Source organism: Anolis sagrei, chromosome 2 (assembly GCF_037176765.1).
Source record: "Anolis sagrei isolate rAnoSag1 chromosome 2, rAnoSag1.mat, whole genome shotgun sequence".
NCBI lineage: Eukaryota > Metazoa > Chordata > Lepidosauria > Squamata > Dactyloidae > Anolis > Anolis sagrei.
This window is the reverse complement of record NC_090022.1, coordinates 137,261,468-137,278,550: the sequence shown is the minus strand read 5'-3', so window position 1 is coordinate 137,278,550 and position 17,083 is coordinate 137,261,468. Positions and strand designations below refer to the sequence as shown.

The following is a 17,083-nucleotide window of genomic DNA, read 5'->3' as shown; positions in this document are numbered from 1 at the left end:
TCTCATAGGTCACCCTAGCAGTTGGGTAACCACTTCTTTTTTGGACACTGGATGGCTTCCATTGGGGATGCTGTTGTAGTGAATGCCCTGCAATGATCTTTGAAGAACCTTCAAACTCTTCTGATCCTATCATCCACGTGGATTTCTAAGCTCCCTTGCGTACAGACACAATGAGATTCCATCAGTGTGCCAAGTGGGGTTTCAATTGACAACGGGCCTTTGAAAAATCAGAGGCTCTTACCTGAATCAGGTGAGGAAGATGCCCCCGATCCAGCAGATTCTGAATGGTTGCGTTTCTTCCGTTTGGCTGCACGGTGGGGGTGATCTGAACCAGACTCCGAGCCCTGAGGGGGAGAAATGTGGACTCACCGGAACGTCGCTAACTCATTCAAACTTATGATAGCCATCGCTAGGACAGCACTCTTCAGAGATGGCAAACTGTATTTATCATTACTGCCAAACAGCAGTTGACTATGCTTGCTGAGGGATGATGGGAGATGTAATGCAACACATCTGGAGGGCCTTGCTTTAGGAGAGGACATCTTACAGTAACTCATGGCTTGCACCCAAGTGCAGCATAGGGTTGAAAGGCTAAGCCTTCCAACCTTAGCCATGGTCAAGGCAATGTGCTTACAGATCCTATGATGATGGACAATTCAGAAGTCTTCCTTTGTGGCTCTGGGTGTGTGTGTGTGTATTGCGCTGCACTGCAGGAACTTCTCTCCCTATCAACATAGGTTGCAGAATCAAAGTCAGTACCTGAGATGGTAACTAATCAACCCTACCAATTCAGCTTCTGCATGGACAGCACATTGGTCCCAGTTTTGAACCTTCCACAATTCGTTTCAAGATAAACTCAACATCCACAAAATAGTGAGGAAAAACTAGACCAATCCACTCCTTTAGATCTCCTATTGTTTACTTTTAAAAACTAGGAAATTGTTTCTATGTGGTGATATTCTACATTGTGACTCCCATCACTGACCTGCTGCCTGAAGTGATAAGATCAATTCTATCACCTCATGAAAGTCAGCATGGTGCAGTGATTTGTGTGTTGAACTTAAAATATTCTGGAGATGAGTCTTGGGGACCCATTGGGTGGCCTTGGACAAGTCTGCCAGTCTCAGAGAGGGGCAAAGACAAACTCCCTCTGTTCAATTCCTGCAGAGAAGAGCTTTTGATAGAGTTGTGTCAAGGTCTTCATAAGTCGAAAACAACCCAAAAGCTCGCACAATCACATCATGACTCCACAGCGCCATTCTTCTGTTGGTGGTTTCCTCCCTTCATGTCCAACTTCAGTCTGAAGTTGCACAGTCCAACCACATCTGGAGATTCAGAGGTGGCTGGGCTATCTCATATTTTGTTGGATTTTCCAACCTCTTCCTTTCCTTCCATAAAAATGTCAAGGGAGGTAAATAAGGTTGAGGAGTCAAGTCTGCCTTTGGAGTATTCAGTCGCTTTTGTCCAACAGACGGCTTGCCCACCACACCCTGATAGCTTCAAGCGCCATCTCTCCCTTGTTATTCCCTGCTCCACCCCAGCCCTACACCCTGAGGCCTCACTGAAGCAGAGCGCTTGCGGTGGTGCTTCTTGGGCTTCTTGGTGTGCTTCTTGGCTTTGGCGTGGAAATGCTGGCACTCCATCTGTGGGGAGGGAGAGGGAGAGGCTCACACAGGGCTCACTCATCCTTAGCTCCTCTGCTTACTCTCTCCACCCCAGTAGACCCATCCATGTCATCATCTACTATAGGTTTCAGAGCAGAACTTCCTTCTGGAGCTCCACTGCTCTGGACTTCTCCATCAACTCACCTCCAGAACTTGCAGGAACTCACGGAAGAGGCGGATCCGCTCTGACTCCAGTGTGATCTGCTCAAAAGCAATATTATTGACGAATCGTTCCCGGACCTGGTGGGGAAGGGGAATAGCAGGGCTAAGGAACAGGCCATGCTGGTTGGGGAGGAGGGTGGTGGTGGGGTTAAAATTTGCAGTCCAAAAACAGGAACCTTTGCCAAGCTCAGACAAAAAGGGGGAGATAGCTCCTTCTCTTGGATTGCAGGATTTATTTGGTCTTTCACCGGTATATATTGGGCTACCAAACACAGCCAAACACACCACACAGTAATTCAGGTAGGGACAATTATGAGCTCCACCCCAGGTGGCATAGAGTGTCCGGCAGAGCTACTTCTGGATTACACAGAGATTCTAATACAACTTCCTTCAAACCAGGCAGCATAGCTGACAAAGCCAAGCTGACAAAGCCAAGCAAATAGCTGCAATCCAACATCCCCTCACTGTAGTACCAATATCTAGATGTGGAGGCATACTACACAACCCCCAAGCAGAATGTAATACTGTACAACATATGTCAATGGCTGGATGGCACTGTGCAATGCACAACTGCAAAGCATAATGCAAAACCACAGCACATACCATTGCTGTATTTGTTACTGTTACCATCATTAGAACACCACTGTTGCATCGCTGAGAATGATCTCTACATGAGTAAGTCATTAACAGGTTACTGACTAATTTCTGCTCCCATTTTACAGATGAAAACTCCTGAGGATGACGCCAAGCAAGGTCTGAAGCCATGCCAGAGTTTATTTCCTCCCTTATTAAAGGATCAAAAAGCCCTTGAATCTCTACTTTCTTAAAACCAGACAGCATAGCTGAATAAAGCCAAAGATCAGCAATAGCTACAATCCAACATCCCTTCCAGTAGATCCCAATCCACTTCCTGCTGGTGCCTCAGAGATGCCAGGGGCAGGTGGAAGCACAAGCGATCCAGGCACTGGGGCTCACCTCATCCCATGCAATGCCGGGCTCCAGTGGGGGGGCTGCCTGCCGCAACATGCCCTTGAAAGCTGCCTCCTTGCGCCGCATCTTACGGGTTTCTTCCTTCTCCCGCTCGCGTTCTCGTGCTTCGGCCTTCTCCAGAAGCTATGAGGAAGGAACGAGGGAGAGAGAAGCTAGAAGCATGCAGCATGCCCTTGTCATAGTGACCCTGTTGATTCTCCGGCTTCACCAAGAGCCCAATCTCTTTCAATCCTTAAGGCCAAACTCAACTTGAGTTTGGCTGGTGGTGATAGGGGAAAAGGTGGGACTGTAACACTCTCACTGCCAGCAGCAAAAGGGGCATTTCAGACTCAGAATTGTGGTGGTGAAGAATACCAACTTTCCTCTCATCTCCCAAAAAAAACCCCAACAAAACTGGATAGTGTCACTTAGAAAGAGATGGTGTGACCAGCTAAGGAAGTCCAGAAGGCCAAACCAGGATTCTCCCGCCCAGCAAGGTGGGGTGCATCCTGAGTTTTCTACTCTCCTTTTGAGTGGATGTGCCTTTCTCACTGTCTGTCCCATACTCCTTGCAGCATCACTGCCACAAAGCAGCCTTTGTGCGCCCAAACCAAAGCTGCTCACAGCACAGAAGACTTGTCCAAAAACAGCCGTCAATGACCCATTTGCTGTTTGTTCTAAGCATCCAGGCATAGTCTCTCCCTGAATGCAGAGGATCCCTTTACAAAAGCATAGATATCAACCCTCCCAGAGGGCAAGAGAGGTATCGCTGTTTTAAGTTACAGGAGAGTGTTATTTATTACTGTTGATATTTTATTTATTTGTACCCCATTTTTCTCTCAGGATCAAGATCCAAAGCAGTTTGGTTAGTAATAGAAGAAACACCTTGACAGTAAAAGCAATGGAACCATTTACCTAGCTATCAATTTCTCAATACCCCTCAGTTCTTGTGGGTTTTTTCGGGCTATATGGCCATGTTCTAGAGGCATTTCTCCTGACGTTTCGCCTGCATCTATGGCAAGCATCCTCAGAGGGTCTGGTTGCAATTAGTACAATGGGTTTATATATCTGTGGAATGGTTGGGGTGGGGCAAGGAGCTCTTCCCTGCTGCAGTTAGGTGTGAATGTTAGCTGATCACCTTCATTAGCATTTGAAGGCCTGCCTGAGTCTGGGAAAATCTGTTGCTGGGAGTTGTTAATCTGTGCCTGGTTTCTTCCTCTCTGATGTTTAGCTGTTAAAATTTTTGAGTTTTTTAAAACTGGTAGCCAGATTTTGTTCATTTTCATGGTCTCTTCCTTTCTGTTGAAATTGTCCACATGCTTGTGGATTTCAATGGCTTCTCTGTGTAGTCTGACATGGTGGTTGTTGGTGTGGTCCAGCATTTCTGTGTTCTCAAATAATATGCTGTGTCCAGGCTGGTTCATCAGGTGCTCTGCTATGGCTGACTTCTCTGGTTGAAGTAGTCTGCAGTGCCTTTCATGTTCCAATTTCTCAATAGCCTATGAATCATAGAAGTACAGAACTGGAAGAGACCACAAGAGCTATTCAATCCAATCCCAATTTGCCCAATCAAAGCATTCCTAACAGATCTGGCCTTTGTTTTACTGTTTTAGTGTTTTAACGATGGCTTATGTATTGTTAATTATGCTTTTATGTCTAATTGTGGTTTTAATTTTGTAATTTGTTATGTAATGGCTTCGGAATGGGGCCCATTGTAAGCCGTCCTGAGTCCCCCTTCGGGTTGAGAAGGATGGGATAGAAATGCGAGAAATAAATAAATAAATTTGTTTAAAAGTGCCACCATCCTCTGAGGCAGCCTCCCCGCTTGGAAATTATACCACACTTTCTGTGCAGCAAGTTTGCTGATCGCTGCCCCACTCACACTGTTGAAAGTTAGCTTAATGTTGCCAGCGTCTAGTGTCGCAGCCCTCTTGTCAAAACTGATGATGTGAGCAAAGTCCTCAAAAGTTGTATTGACTTCCACGCCAAAGCTCCGGTCCTGTCAAGGAATGAAGGGAGAGAAAAGAGATGGAGGGGGGCAAGGAGATTTCAAAGTCCTCCCAAGCCCAATACGTTAACCTAAAGCCTGAAACTTAGAGATCTGTTTGCAACTCAAGTATTCCTGTGGTATCAACTGCTGAATGATGAGTCAACACATAAATAAACTCACTGGAAGCTTAAGACAGGATTTAGGCCAGTGCTTCCTACTGAGTTGTGCTAAAAGAAGAGGACTCACAGGAGCGCTCTATCATAGTTGGGATGAGTCACTATGGCCCCATCTACACTGCCCATTTAATGCAGACCAGACTGCATTATATGGTCAGTGTAGATTTATATAATGCAGCGCAATACAGTTAAACTGCATTATGTTGTTATGTTTATTCATACCCCACTTTTTCTCTCCACAAAAAGACTCAAAGCAGCATTATATGTCTATACTGATCTTATAATGTAGTTTGATCTTCATTAAATGGGCAGTGTAGATGGAGAGGGGGTCTCAAACACCATCTTTTCATCTCTCTATTTTGCTTCACATGTAGCTTGAAATTATGGACTAAAATTTTGCTTCAAGCTTTCTGACTTTTTGAACTACACAGGTTGCTTCTAAATGTTTTCCTAAAGCGGCTTTCCACAGCCTAGAAATGCCCACAGGCTTTAAGCAACAATGGCTAAATTGCAAATTTTATGATTCTGTAGGATGGTGCTATGGCAGTGCAAGTGGAATCATAACAACATCATCTCAGCTATTACAACTTGACATTTTTGGAGGAGACTTGCAAGTTGTACTCTCTTGGCACTCCTCCAAGCTGTACCTTGAGGATATCCTTGATTATCTTTTTTTCATCATGAAACCGGGCCTTCAGATCTTCCACGTAGAACTTGAACAGGTCCAGTGGGGTGGAGCCTATGGGGCAGAAAAGCAGACAAGAACAGCCCTTCACTGGTAGCTTCCAAGGGCAAGTTTTCAGTTGCAGTGGTTTCCAAATTGCCCTGGGTTTCCATGAGGGCTTTGTCAGAGACCCTTCAATAAGGATACTGTGTGAACTGTGTCCTATAGGGAGGGTGGCCTTGGGGTGTTTTATTTTGTGCGTCAGGAGCAACTTGAGAAACTGCAAGTCGCTTCTGGTGTGAGAGAATTGGCTATCTGCGAGGATGTTGCCTAGGGAACACCCGGATGTTTGAAGTTTTTTTACCACCCTTGTGGGAGACTTTTCTCATGTCTCCAAATGGGGAGCTGGAGCTGACAGAGGAAGCTCAATCCACTCTCCCCAGATTCAAACTGCTGACCTATTGGTCAGCAGTCCTGCCAGCACAAGCGTTTAACCCATTACACCAGCAGGGGCTCCTGCCTTGAGGCTGAAGGGGCCATGTCTCTGCCTCAGCTGAGGCCCTTGAACATCCTTCAGAAACAAATACTAGGCTCAGAACTTCAATGGCACACAGAGAAGCAAGAGGGGATTCCTTGGCAGAAAAACCAGCATGGAACATATAAAGGCAGGCTATTTAAAAACCACTGTTTAAGGGTTTGTCTTAAAACAACTTCACTCAAACAAGCTGCACGATAACTCCCATTGTTCCTGTTGCTTGAGGGTGATGGTAATTATAGTTCAACTCAACTGAAGGCAACCCAGGTAGAGAAAAACCTGGCAAATCTATAAACATTCGAAGGCATGGGCTAAGGCAGGCATGGGCAAACTTCATCCTTCCAGATGTTTTGGATTTCAACTCCCACAATTCCAATTGTAGGAGTAAAAGTCCAAAACACCTGGAAGGCTGAAGTTTGCCCATGCCTGAGTTAATGCCAGGGATGGGCTAGGCAAAGGTTTTCTTCCTATTGCTTTTTCACTTGCTGCTACACATTTTTATTCTCTCTCCCTCTTTCTCATAATACCTTTTCTCTGTCTCTCTCTGGTGTGTCTCTCTCTTCTTTTGCCTCTTTCTTTCTGCCACCCAGTTTTCTCCTTCCCCTCCTTCCTGTCCTAAGGCTGCTAAGGGAGGGACAAATTGCCAGTAATCTGAAACTCATTTTCAGAGGGTTTTGGAAGCATGACTGAGGGCAAGAGATTACCCATCCATGCTCTAAATCACCTCTTCCTTTCAATTTTCTATCCATAATATCACTCTTACTTTACAAAAGGGGCTCTTCAATCCCAGCTGTGTTGACAAACACGAGTTTTGATAAAATCCGAAACTTTCTGTGGCCAATCGTTCTGGTTATCTTGTTGCTAAACCAAAGAGGTGGTACAAGTGCAGTACAATACAAAGATGCCCCCATCTCTTCAAAACCTGAACACTATATCTTTATTTCTAACTTTATTTACATGGCACACAAATCTTTCAGTCCTTTCTTTATGTCATTTGTCCCCTAAAGAAAGGATGGACTCATGATCACAGGGTTTTTCCCCCCTTAAAGACCCATAACTCTTAGGAAGAGGAGGAAGGGTTAGTGAGGAGGGGGAATGAAGGTGTTCCTGCGCTCTGGCTGCTTACCAGGTTGGCCCAACATGTTGGCAAAGCGTCTGTCAGTGCTGAGGGAGGGATACAGCTCCATCCAAGTGGACATGGAGTGCAGGCGCCCGTTTTCGTGAAGCTCGTCCAAGAAGGCCTGAGCAAGAAGCAGCCTGGTTATTCTACGATAGAGTGAGAGAGATCGGGGAGTCAGCCCCTCCCCGTTCACAGGCCCTGCAAGGGAGGCTTTGCGCCCCAAAAGCAGGCCCTGGACCCCACAACCCCGTCTCCCTTGGTCCTCCCTCTCCCTCCTGCTTTTTAAGGTAAACACGAAACACTAGCCAAGTGTAGAAAAGGAAGAAGGTAGCACACAGTGAGATGTGATGACACCCATGCCCAGTCTTTTGGGGGCATTTTCATGTCTTGAGGGCTTGGAACACTTTTAAGTGCAGAAAAGTTTTTTTAAAAATAGAATCATAGAATCATAGAATCAAAGAGTTGGAAGAGACCTCATGGGCCATCCAGTCCAACCCCCTGCCAAGAAGCAGGAATACTGCATTCAAATCACTCCTGACAGATGGCCATCCAGCTTCTGTTTAAAAGCTTCCAAAGAAGGAGCCAATAGAAATAGAACAGCCAATAGAAAGGGAACAGTAAGTGACCTATTGGTCATTTCATGTTGTGAAAATTGTATCTCTTGGACTTAAAATGGTTGGGGGGGTTAATATCCTAGTAAAATGGTTCTTATTGGGTTTAGGTATAGGGGCAAAACAAACTTTAAAGGGGCCCACCCACCATCCTCCTAGACTTCCCCACCAGTACTCAAATGTGGGCATATCGGGTATATTATCCAGTGAGTGAAAATACATCCTCCATATCCAATATTTACATTATGATTCATAACAGTAGCAGAATTGCAGTTATGAAATAGCAACAAAGCTAATTTTATGGTTGGGGGTCACCACAACATGAAAAACTATATTAAGGGGTCACGGCATTAGGGATGTTGAGAAACACTGGTCTATATGGAAGGCCCAGGCATCTTTTCTGCTGGGCTATGATACCTCTGCAAACTGCACCACTTCCCACTTCTAGATGGCAGCCCAGGCTTATGCCCCTGGCTCTCAGCTCTGGCCCTGGATACCTGGAAGGCTTCCCTGTTCTTGCGCTGCTGGCGCCTCTCCCGCAGCCGGCCTCGCTCACGTTCCTCCTCTTCCTCCCTTTCCAACGTCCGGATGTGTTCCTCAAAGCAGATTAAGGCGTCCTCCTTGTCCATGTCTGAAAGAGGCAGAGGTGGGATGGGGGAAAGCTCAGTGGAGCAGAAAAACCAAACTGGCATGGGGATGCTGGGATGGTGGCGGCAGGGAGGGGAATGCAATGAACAGAAAAATGCTAACTTATACAATATGCAAATGAGAAAGTTGGATCCTGAGATCTGCTTACAACATACAAATGATACATGTTACATTATCACCTCTGTCTTTGCTATTCACAAGAAAATGGGACAAGCTTTTGTAGAACCCTTAGAATACCTACTCAGTCTTCCCCATCCTAGACTGTGCAATTTTACAAGGCATTGCCCACATAAGTGCCTCTCTTCATATCTTTAAGACCTAGAAACAAGGCTTCATGTTGAAAATTGGAAAGCAGAAATACTTGTACTAGAAGTGCAGTATAAACCTGAATGAAGAATATATTGCTGCTTGATTGTATAGAGCAGTGGTTCTCAACCTGTGGGTCCCCGGATGTTTTGGCCTTCAACTCCCAGAAATCCTAACAGCTGGTAAACTGGTTGGGATTTCTGGGAATTGTAAGCCAAAACACCTGGGGAGCCAGAGGTTGAGAACCACTGGTATAGAGGTTCATAGTGATCTTTAGCTATGATATCCCAGCTATCCTCCATCATCCCCTCATCTGAAACACACTGAAAGCCAGTTGGCTTTCCTGATCAATTAAGTTCTGCACGGCTGGTGAATAAGTGCACTAGAGGATGACAGGACCAGCCAAGCCCGCTCCCATCGGAAAGTGATTTTGTGACAAAGAGTTGTGAAAGAACCTCCCAGGTATCCCTGCTTCTGCTCCTTAGTCTATCACTTACTGGTGGAGGGGAGAGAGATCATATCAGCACCTATTTGCTGCAGAATTACATTGTTCTAGACAGCTGATTGGCTTTTAAGGTGGTGTCAATCGTGCCCATAGTGCAATTATTGTAACTGTGAAAAGGAAACAGCTATGGTATGCAATCATAGCTCTGAAACTGTAATGAGAACTAGAATGAGAAGGAGCTGGGGCAAGAGGGAGGTGGAAAGTGGACTCACTTTGTAGGTCCTCATCTTCAGCAAAGCTGGGGTTATCCATCAAGTACTGCTGGGCCTCGGACCATGTGGTCTGGAAGCTGACACGGCTCATGCTGTCCAAAATGCTCTTCAGGGCCTGGATGTTCCTCTTGCGCAGCTGCTTGGCGTGTTCCTGGGTGTGTAGCGGGGAGAGCACTGAGGTTGGCAAAACTGCTAGAAGCACAGGACAGGAGTCCTTTCCCTGCCACCCACCCACGTCTGGGAGCATCCAGAGGTGACCAGTGACAGGGCAACAACTCCTAAAATCCCAACCAGCAAGACGACTTGCCATTTGACTTGGGATTATGGAGCTTGTTTTACAAAGAGGCTCCTTCCCAAACTGAGCTCAGCAACTGGGAGGGGAGAGGCAGAATATCTGTTCTTTGTTACAGAAGATCCCATCCCTTGCTCTTGCCTATACCTTCCAAATGCTGGGGCCTTGTTTGTTTACCTTCTCTTTTTTGGCCAGGAAAAAGAGAACATCATCATAGATCTCCTTGCGATCGCGCTCCGGGACCACAGCCCACACTTCCAGTTCCCCAAACATCTGCTCAGCTTTCCTGAGGAGTTATAGAAGGAAACAAGAGGAAGCAACCTATCAATTGAGAGATGTGGTCACTGTGGTGAGGGTGATGAGGACGAAAGAGGGACCAGATTAAGAACATAACAGGAGGATGTGAAGAGAACTGAATTATAACAGCCTACAATGATACAGAAGGTGCTCTGGAGCATCCAACGCTTGTAAAAGCCCAGTGGGATTGTCTATTTGTTTGTAAAAGGTGATAAAAGAATGGTGCAAGCAGGAGTAGCAGAGCAATAAGGACTCTGGAGGGACACTCACAGTCTGCAGGTGGAATCCAATCTCATGATCTGACACAGATTGTATATGTCCAGGTTCTTTTAACTACAAAAGGAAGAGCAGAGTACATTGGCCCCTGTGGTTAGCTGGGAGTAAAGCACCTCGAGGCTGACCTAATACCCAGTCTGGAAACAGACGGTCTTAGCGCAGTGGTTCTCAACCTGGGGTCCCCAGATGTTTTTAGCCTTCAACTCCCAGAAATCCTAACAGCTGGTAAACTGGCTGAGATTTCTGGGAGTTGTAGGCCAAAAACATCTGGGGACCCCAGGTTGAGAACCACTGTCTTAGCGGGAGCTCACAGGTGCTGGAGCTACTTGCTATGGAGGCAAGATTAGCTCCATGCCTGTGGCTCCATCACCAGTACAAACAAAGAGAAGATCTCACTGGATTCTCCCAAGTGTGGGTGCCCCAGAGCACCCCCTGTATCATCATAGGCTGTCTTAGTTATGTTCTGTACTCATCCTCTTGACACGTTCTTCCATCAGCAGACCTCTTTTTCTACTTCAGATCAACTTTTGTCATTTATTTTGATTTGTTGCTGAAACCAGCTCTATATAATAAGCACAACTTTTTAGTACCTTCTCATCAATGAGTTTTTAATCATGATACTCATCATGATCAGGCAGCGCACGTGCTTAAAAAAATTAATGTTAATCATTGTTGCTTTCCTCCCAACAGAAGAAGCATGGACTGGCATGTTCTCTTGCTAGCATCAAGACAGACCCATCTAGGGACCAAAGAGAAGCCTGCACCTCCTTTAACTTCCTTCCTAAAGTAAAGTAAAGATAAAGGTTTCCCCTGACATTAAGTCTTGTGTCTCTCTGGGAGGTGGTGCTCATTTCCATTTCTTAGCTGAAGAGCCGGCGTTGTCTGTAGACACCTCCAAGGTCATGTGGCCAGCATGACTACATGGAGCACTGTTACCTTCCTGCAGAAGCAGTACCGACTGATCTACTCACAGTTGCATGTTTTCCAACTGCTAGGTTGGCAGAAGCTGGGCCTAACAGCAGGAGCTCACCCCTCTCCCCGATTCAAACCACCAGCCTTTTGGTCAGCAAGTTTAGCAGCTCAGCAGTTTAACCCACTTGCTAAACCTAGTAGTAACTTCAGGCCCCTCGACAAGATGTTTGCCACCCACCCAATAAGGGTCAGCCTGCCTGAGAAGTGGGCACTCTGCTTGTGACTCTCTCCTTCTCACCTGTAGCGGGTGGTGGAGTTCATCTTGTTGTGCTGCTCCAGGAAACGCTGCAGCTCTTCCTTGGCTTCCTTTGCCCGGAGTCGGGTTTCCTCTTTCTCTTCCTTGTCCCGCTGGGCCTTGTAGGCATTGAAGGCTTGCTTCTTCTCACTCAGCTTTGGCAAGGCACTGGGAAAGACCATGAAAGAAGATCCAGGAGCTTGCACCCATAGGCAAGGGAAGAAAACAAGTAGGAGACAGATGTAGGAAGGGAAAGGGGAAGCCCAGGTGTGTCGCAATTTAGATGGGAGTGGGTAAGGCCAAGGCTAGAATATTTCTATCATAGTTTTCTGTCCTACTGTGGGCAAAATGTCAGGAGCAGTAGTCCTGTAAGACTGCGAACAGTGGCCTCATTTGATCAAAGCGAGGAGGAAAGGAAGGGGTCACATACCTCTGTGCAGAACCATACCTGAACCGAGGGTCACTGTTAATGATCTTCATGGCCTGCTCCCATGATGCACTTGCTGGAACGCCCTGGAGCCAGAGAACAGCAGCATTTCAATCCAAATGAGATCAACACTAGGATGGCCTACACTCCCTTTGCTACTTGTCAAATGCCATTACACACACACATACGCTTGCTTCTGGCTTGGAGCACACCAGGTCTGGCTATACACTTCCCATTCTCCCCAGTTCTCTGAGTGAACAAAATGATTGCTCCTGAGAGAAGAGTTCAACTGATGTATTATTTTTCTATACGAAGGGAGAACACTTTTCCCCCTCTCAAGGGTCAGAATCCATACAGAACATTTTCCTCCATCTCTCCCCAAAGCTTTTATCAGCTTTCACCCACCCAATACTCTCTGTAAACCTTTATCACCCCCAGCCCAGAGTCAATGGCCAATCGAGCTGAAGGTGCTGAGAGTTGTATTGTAACACAGCTAGAGGGTTTGCAGAAGACTGCTCTAAAGTGATACAGTCCAGAAAGAGCTTCACCCCTTAAGGAAAGAGATGTACAATCTGGCACAGAGAAAGTCACTCATCGTCAAGTCCTCTAATTCTTCCCCAGTTAGTACCTTTTCCTTTAGCAGCTCTTTAAAAGCTTGTTTGGCCTCCTCCTTGTTGATCCATGCATTGCCTGTGCCACGCTCCTCCTCATCTTTCCGGACAGGATCAGAACTGGACCAGGAAAAGCAGAAGGATCAGCCTTGTATAAAAAACAGCCAAGAATGTGACTCTATGGTCAACTTTCAGTAGAAGGTGACCACAGAATCCGAGATAAAGGTAAAGGTTTCCCCTTGACGTTAAGTCTAATCGTGTCCAACTCTGGGGGGTGGTGCTCATCTCCATTTCCAAGTTGAAGAACCAGTGTTGTCCGTAAACACCTCCAAGGTCATGTGGCCAGGATGACTGTATGGAGAGCCCTACCTTCCGACAAGAGCGGTACCTATTGATCTACTCACATTTGCATGTTTTCGAACTGCTAGGTTGATAGAAGACCAGTTTAACCTTTCTTTTTTTTTTCCGTGTCAGCAGCAACTTGAGAAACTGAGAGAATTGGCTGTGTGTGGGTATGTTGCCCAGGGGACGCCTGGATGTTTTATCATCCTGTGGGAGGCTTCTCTCATGTCCCCACATGAGGAGCTGAAACTGACAGACAGGAGCTTACCCTACTCCATGGATTCAAACCCTTTTGGTCAGCAGTTCTACCAGCACAAGGGTTTAACCCATTGTGCCACTGGAGATTCCTAGGGAGGTGCTTTCTCCAGGAATCCTTAGCTTCCTCTAGCATGTCTCTGTGATCAACTTCCAGCAGAAGTTGACCATAGACTCTTACTGGAGGACCTAGGGATTCCCAGAGACAACATTTTAATCAATCTCTAAATAACCAAATCTGCAAATGTGGAGATTTATCCCTAACTAAATAACATATGGAAAAGCTGCATCTGGATTTTAAGGAGCAGCAGAATTTGCTAACATCATGCCCACTTCTTGTTACCATTGCCACTCCAATTCCCTGGAAGGAAACTATATATAAAGGGACAACCTACACAGACCTTAATCTCATACCCTCCCACCCCTCCCTTCCTCCGCTCCCCCCTCACCTGCTTGTAATTTCCTCCTCGGTAGCAGGAGGGCCCCCTTCAGTGACCGGGGTCTCCCGTCCTTCAACGCCAGTGCCTTCTGTGTCTGAAGTGGCTGCGGAAGAGGGGCTGGGACTGGCTGGGCCGGACAAGGGTGCTTCTGGCAGCTCAGGCTGCTGTTGCTTCCTGCGGAAGATAAAATGCACTAGAAGAAAACAATGCAAAGTGAAAATAAAACATTGCTAACTGGGACTGGCAAGGAAGGCCAGATGCTGGGATTTCAAAGAAACTAGCCAAATCATCTCTGCACATTCATTGCCTGAGAGCTTAAGATATTAATGAGATCGCCATCAAATGACAGGAAACTTGAAGGTACACTCATGATTCATTCTATTTTGGTATTTTATGTTAAGCTGCTTTGAGTCTCCTTCAGGAGAGATAAAGCAGTGTATAAATAAATATAATGATGATGAGAATAATAATTTGTACAATATGGATACCTCCTCAACCCATCAAGAGATGTACTTTTTAGTTCATGTCAGGAGCGACTTGAGAAACTCCAAGTTGCTCTGATGGGAGAGAATTGGCTGTCTGTAAGGATGCTGTCCAGGGGGATGCCCAGATGTGTTACCATCTTGTGGGGGGCTTCTCTCATGTCTCCGCATTGGAAGCTGGAGCTATCGGGAGATCACCCTGCTCGCCGGATTTGAACTGCCAACCTTTCGGTCGACCAGTCCTGCCGGCACAAGGGTTTAACCCATTGCGCCACCAGGGGCTCCTAACAGATGTACTTGTAAGTGGGAAAGGAGAACAAAACATGTTGCAGGCAGAATCTGGAGTTGTCAGCTTCTGTCACTGAAAAGCCCACATAGGTCCCTTGCAATTGTGAAGTTCTCTGAGACCCTGACCATTTTCATGCTTCCTGTAATACATGCCATCAGGGCTAGCAGCCAACTTCTTCTTTTTCTAACAGGGGTCTTTTCAAAGCTCAAAAGATTTGAGAATCCTGAACTTGATACCATAGATCCTCCACTGCCCTAGCAAAGTGAGACACATGGATTCCCTAGAGCAGTGGTTCTCAACCTGTGGGTGCCCAAATGTTTTGGCCTTCAACTCCCAGAAATCCTAACCGCTGGTAAACTGGCTGAGATTTCTGGGAGTTGTAGGCCAAAACACCTGGGGACCCACAGGTCGAGAACCACTGCCCTAGAGAATGCTTAGAGAAGATGGGCTTTTAAGAGACCAGGATAAAAAAAGGAGCTGCCATTCAATTGCCACCCCTCGTCTTACTTCCAGGTGCCAGTCTTAGTAAAAAGTACAACCTATTTAGCCTCCGCCTTGTTTCCCACTCCTCTAAGAGACCTTCCTTCACAAACACTTACTCTGCATCCTCCTCTTCCTCCTTGATCAGTGCTGGGGAAACAAAAGGCAGGGTCACAAGTTACTATGCTGATGTCAAATGAAAGCAAGGGCTACTCCACCCTGTTGACTGCATCACTCGCCAGCAGCTGGAAACTCTCACCCTCAATGTCATCAAGCTCCCGGGGCCTGGTCCAACGTGACTCTTTGGTCTGAGTGTTGTAGTAATAGGGCTTTCCAGTCTCCGAGCGGTACTCACGCCAGGGGCAGCGAGACAGCAAGAGCTAAAGAGACACAAAAAAGGAGTTGCGAAGAATGAGGGAGCAGGCAGGGTCACCAATATGTGGGAAATGCCTGTTATGAAATGCTTGAAAGGAAACTACCTTTCTGGAGTGAAGGAGGTCCTGGGGGTGGAAATCCCTAATTTTACAACATACAGCTGCGAATTGTCTAGCCATCAGGCCATGCACATCTCTTGGCTCCTCTAATTCCCAAGGATGACCCCATCCCATGTTCATGTAAATAAAATTCAACCCAAATATCCACTTGTAAGCCTTTTTCTTTGGAGGTTGGGGGATCACCTCCAAAGATGGGATGTAAATAAAATAAAACAAAATAAAAAAATTCTCTCAAGAAAATTGCAGTTGTATATTCCTGCACCGTAGGTTAGACTAGATGATCCTTGCAATCCGTTCAAATTGTGATTCTACAAAAATATGACAATTTCCTCCAAACCTCCCTCCCAAACACCAATTCTAGTGGGGTCTCTTAATGGGCTTTACTTTTTGAAGGTTTTTTTTTTTTTAAACAGAGGCTGTATGGATATATCTCAAGGACTAATTCTGATATGGAATCGACTGAACAAGATCTTGTAGCTTTCCAGCAGATAGATGGTTAATCTTTGGGGTGCCTTCCAGTGCAACCAATCTCGATTATTTGACTAGCCAAAGATGGTCTCCTTGTAATTTCCACCAATATCTTAGAGCCCTGCTTTCTGGCACAGCAGAGACTTCTGAGTGACAATTCTTGAAATGTTTGAAGACAATTGTCCTGTTGCTTCTTAATCTCTCTCTTCTGCAACTTCTGCTTGCCTAGTTTTTTCAACTGCTTCCACTTGAAATGGCTTTCCATACTTTTCACCTTCTTCTTTTCATTTTTGGAAATGCAGTAACAACAAGTGCCATTAGAGGTATTTTGAAAAAGCCCACCTCGGCATTGTTGCCTTTCAGTTGCTGTCTGCAGACTGCCATCCTTTACCTATCGCTCTGCGCAGGCAAACCAACAAGTGGCAGGAAATCATACCTGCCAAATGCCCACGGCTACCTAGAGTTCTCACCTCAGCCTTGGACTTGAGCTCATCTGGCTTTTCCCAACTTGATTGCTTGGTTTCAGAATTGTAATAATATACCCGTCCATCAGGAGCTCTGTGCTCACTCCATGCAGGCTTCTGCAAAGGGAAGGAATAAATGGACTTTAAATCAGGGGTAGAACAAGCTCCTTTTGCACAGAACCAGGGCATTTATATCCTCCCACTACTCTAGAACAAAAACTTTGTATAATTCAAGAATTTAAAAAAATTCCAATTTTTAATAAATAAATAAATAAATAAACATAAATTTCTAGCCCTTATGAAGATGAGCTTCAAAGCGATCCTTGTCTTCATCAGGAGTTCAATTGTTTGTATTGGATGAACTCCAGCATCCCCACTAGTGGGACTCAGAGACCATCCACCCTACAAAAACAAACAAAAAACCCCCAACAGTTTGATACCACTTTGATTGCCATGGCTCCGTCCCATGGAATCCTGAGATTATTGTATTGAGATTATTATGGTGTTTATTTATTTATTTACCGTATTTATGCCCCACCCTTCTCAACCCTGAAGGGGGCTCAAAGCGGCCTTACAAAAGGCAACAATTCAATTCCATATACACAACAGACATAGAATAAACATATACGTTAAAACATGAATTTAAAAATCATATCAAGATTAAAACACATTATTAAAACCACGGAATCCGAGATCA

At 45.8% G+C, this 17,083-nt stretch overlaps 1 protein-coding gene across 4 annotated transcripts in view; it reads right to left on the bottom strand.

The window, feature by feature from the left end:
* The window catches only part of PRPF40B (pre-mRNA processing factor 40 homolog B), a 31,390-nt gene that overhangs the window by 2,490 nt on the left and 11,817 nt on the right, over positions 1-17,083 (bottom strand). For all 4 annotated transcript variants that reach the window (XM_060764156.2, XM_060764157.2, XM_060764160.2 and 1 more), the window contains exons 8-24: positions 16,393-16,503; positions 15,220-15,340; positions 15,080-15,110; positions 13,719-13,883; positions 12,690-12,792; positions 12,083-12,147; positions 11,638-11,802; positions 10,032-10,140; positions 9,563-9,713; positions 8,389-8,522; positions 7,287-7,401; positions 5,609-5,700; positions 4,678-4,794; positions 2,802-2,939; positions 1,809-1,904; positions 1,563-1,643; positions 242-344 (exon numbers count right to left, since the gene is read on the bottom strand). In XM_060764156.2, the coding sequence (XP_060620139.2) occupies positions 242-344; positions 1,563-1,643; positions 1,809-1,904; positions 2,802-2,939; positions 4,678-4,794; positions 5,609-5,700; positions 7,287-7,401; positions 8,389-8,522; positions 9,563-9,713; positions 10,032-10,140; positions 11,638-11,802; positions 12,083-12,147; positions 12,690-12,792; positions 13,719-13,883; positions 15,080-15,110; positions 15,220-15,340; positions 16,393-16,503 (1,897 nt within the window). The remainder of the gene's footprint in view (positions 1-241; positions 345-1,562; positions 1,644-1,808; positions 1,905-2,801; positions 2,940-4,677; positions 4,795-5,608; positions 5,701-7,286; positions 7,402-8,388; positions 8,523-9,562; positions 9,714-10,031; positions 10,141-11,637; positions 11,803-12,082; positions 12,148-12,689; positions 12,793-13,718; positions 13,884-15,079; positions 15,111-15,219; positions 15,341-16,392; positions 16,504-17,083) is intronic.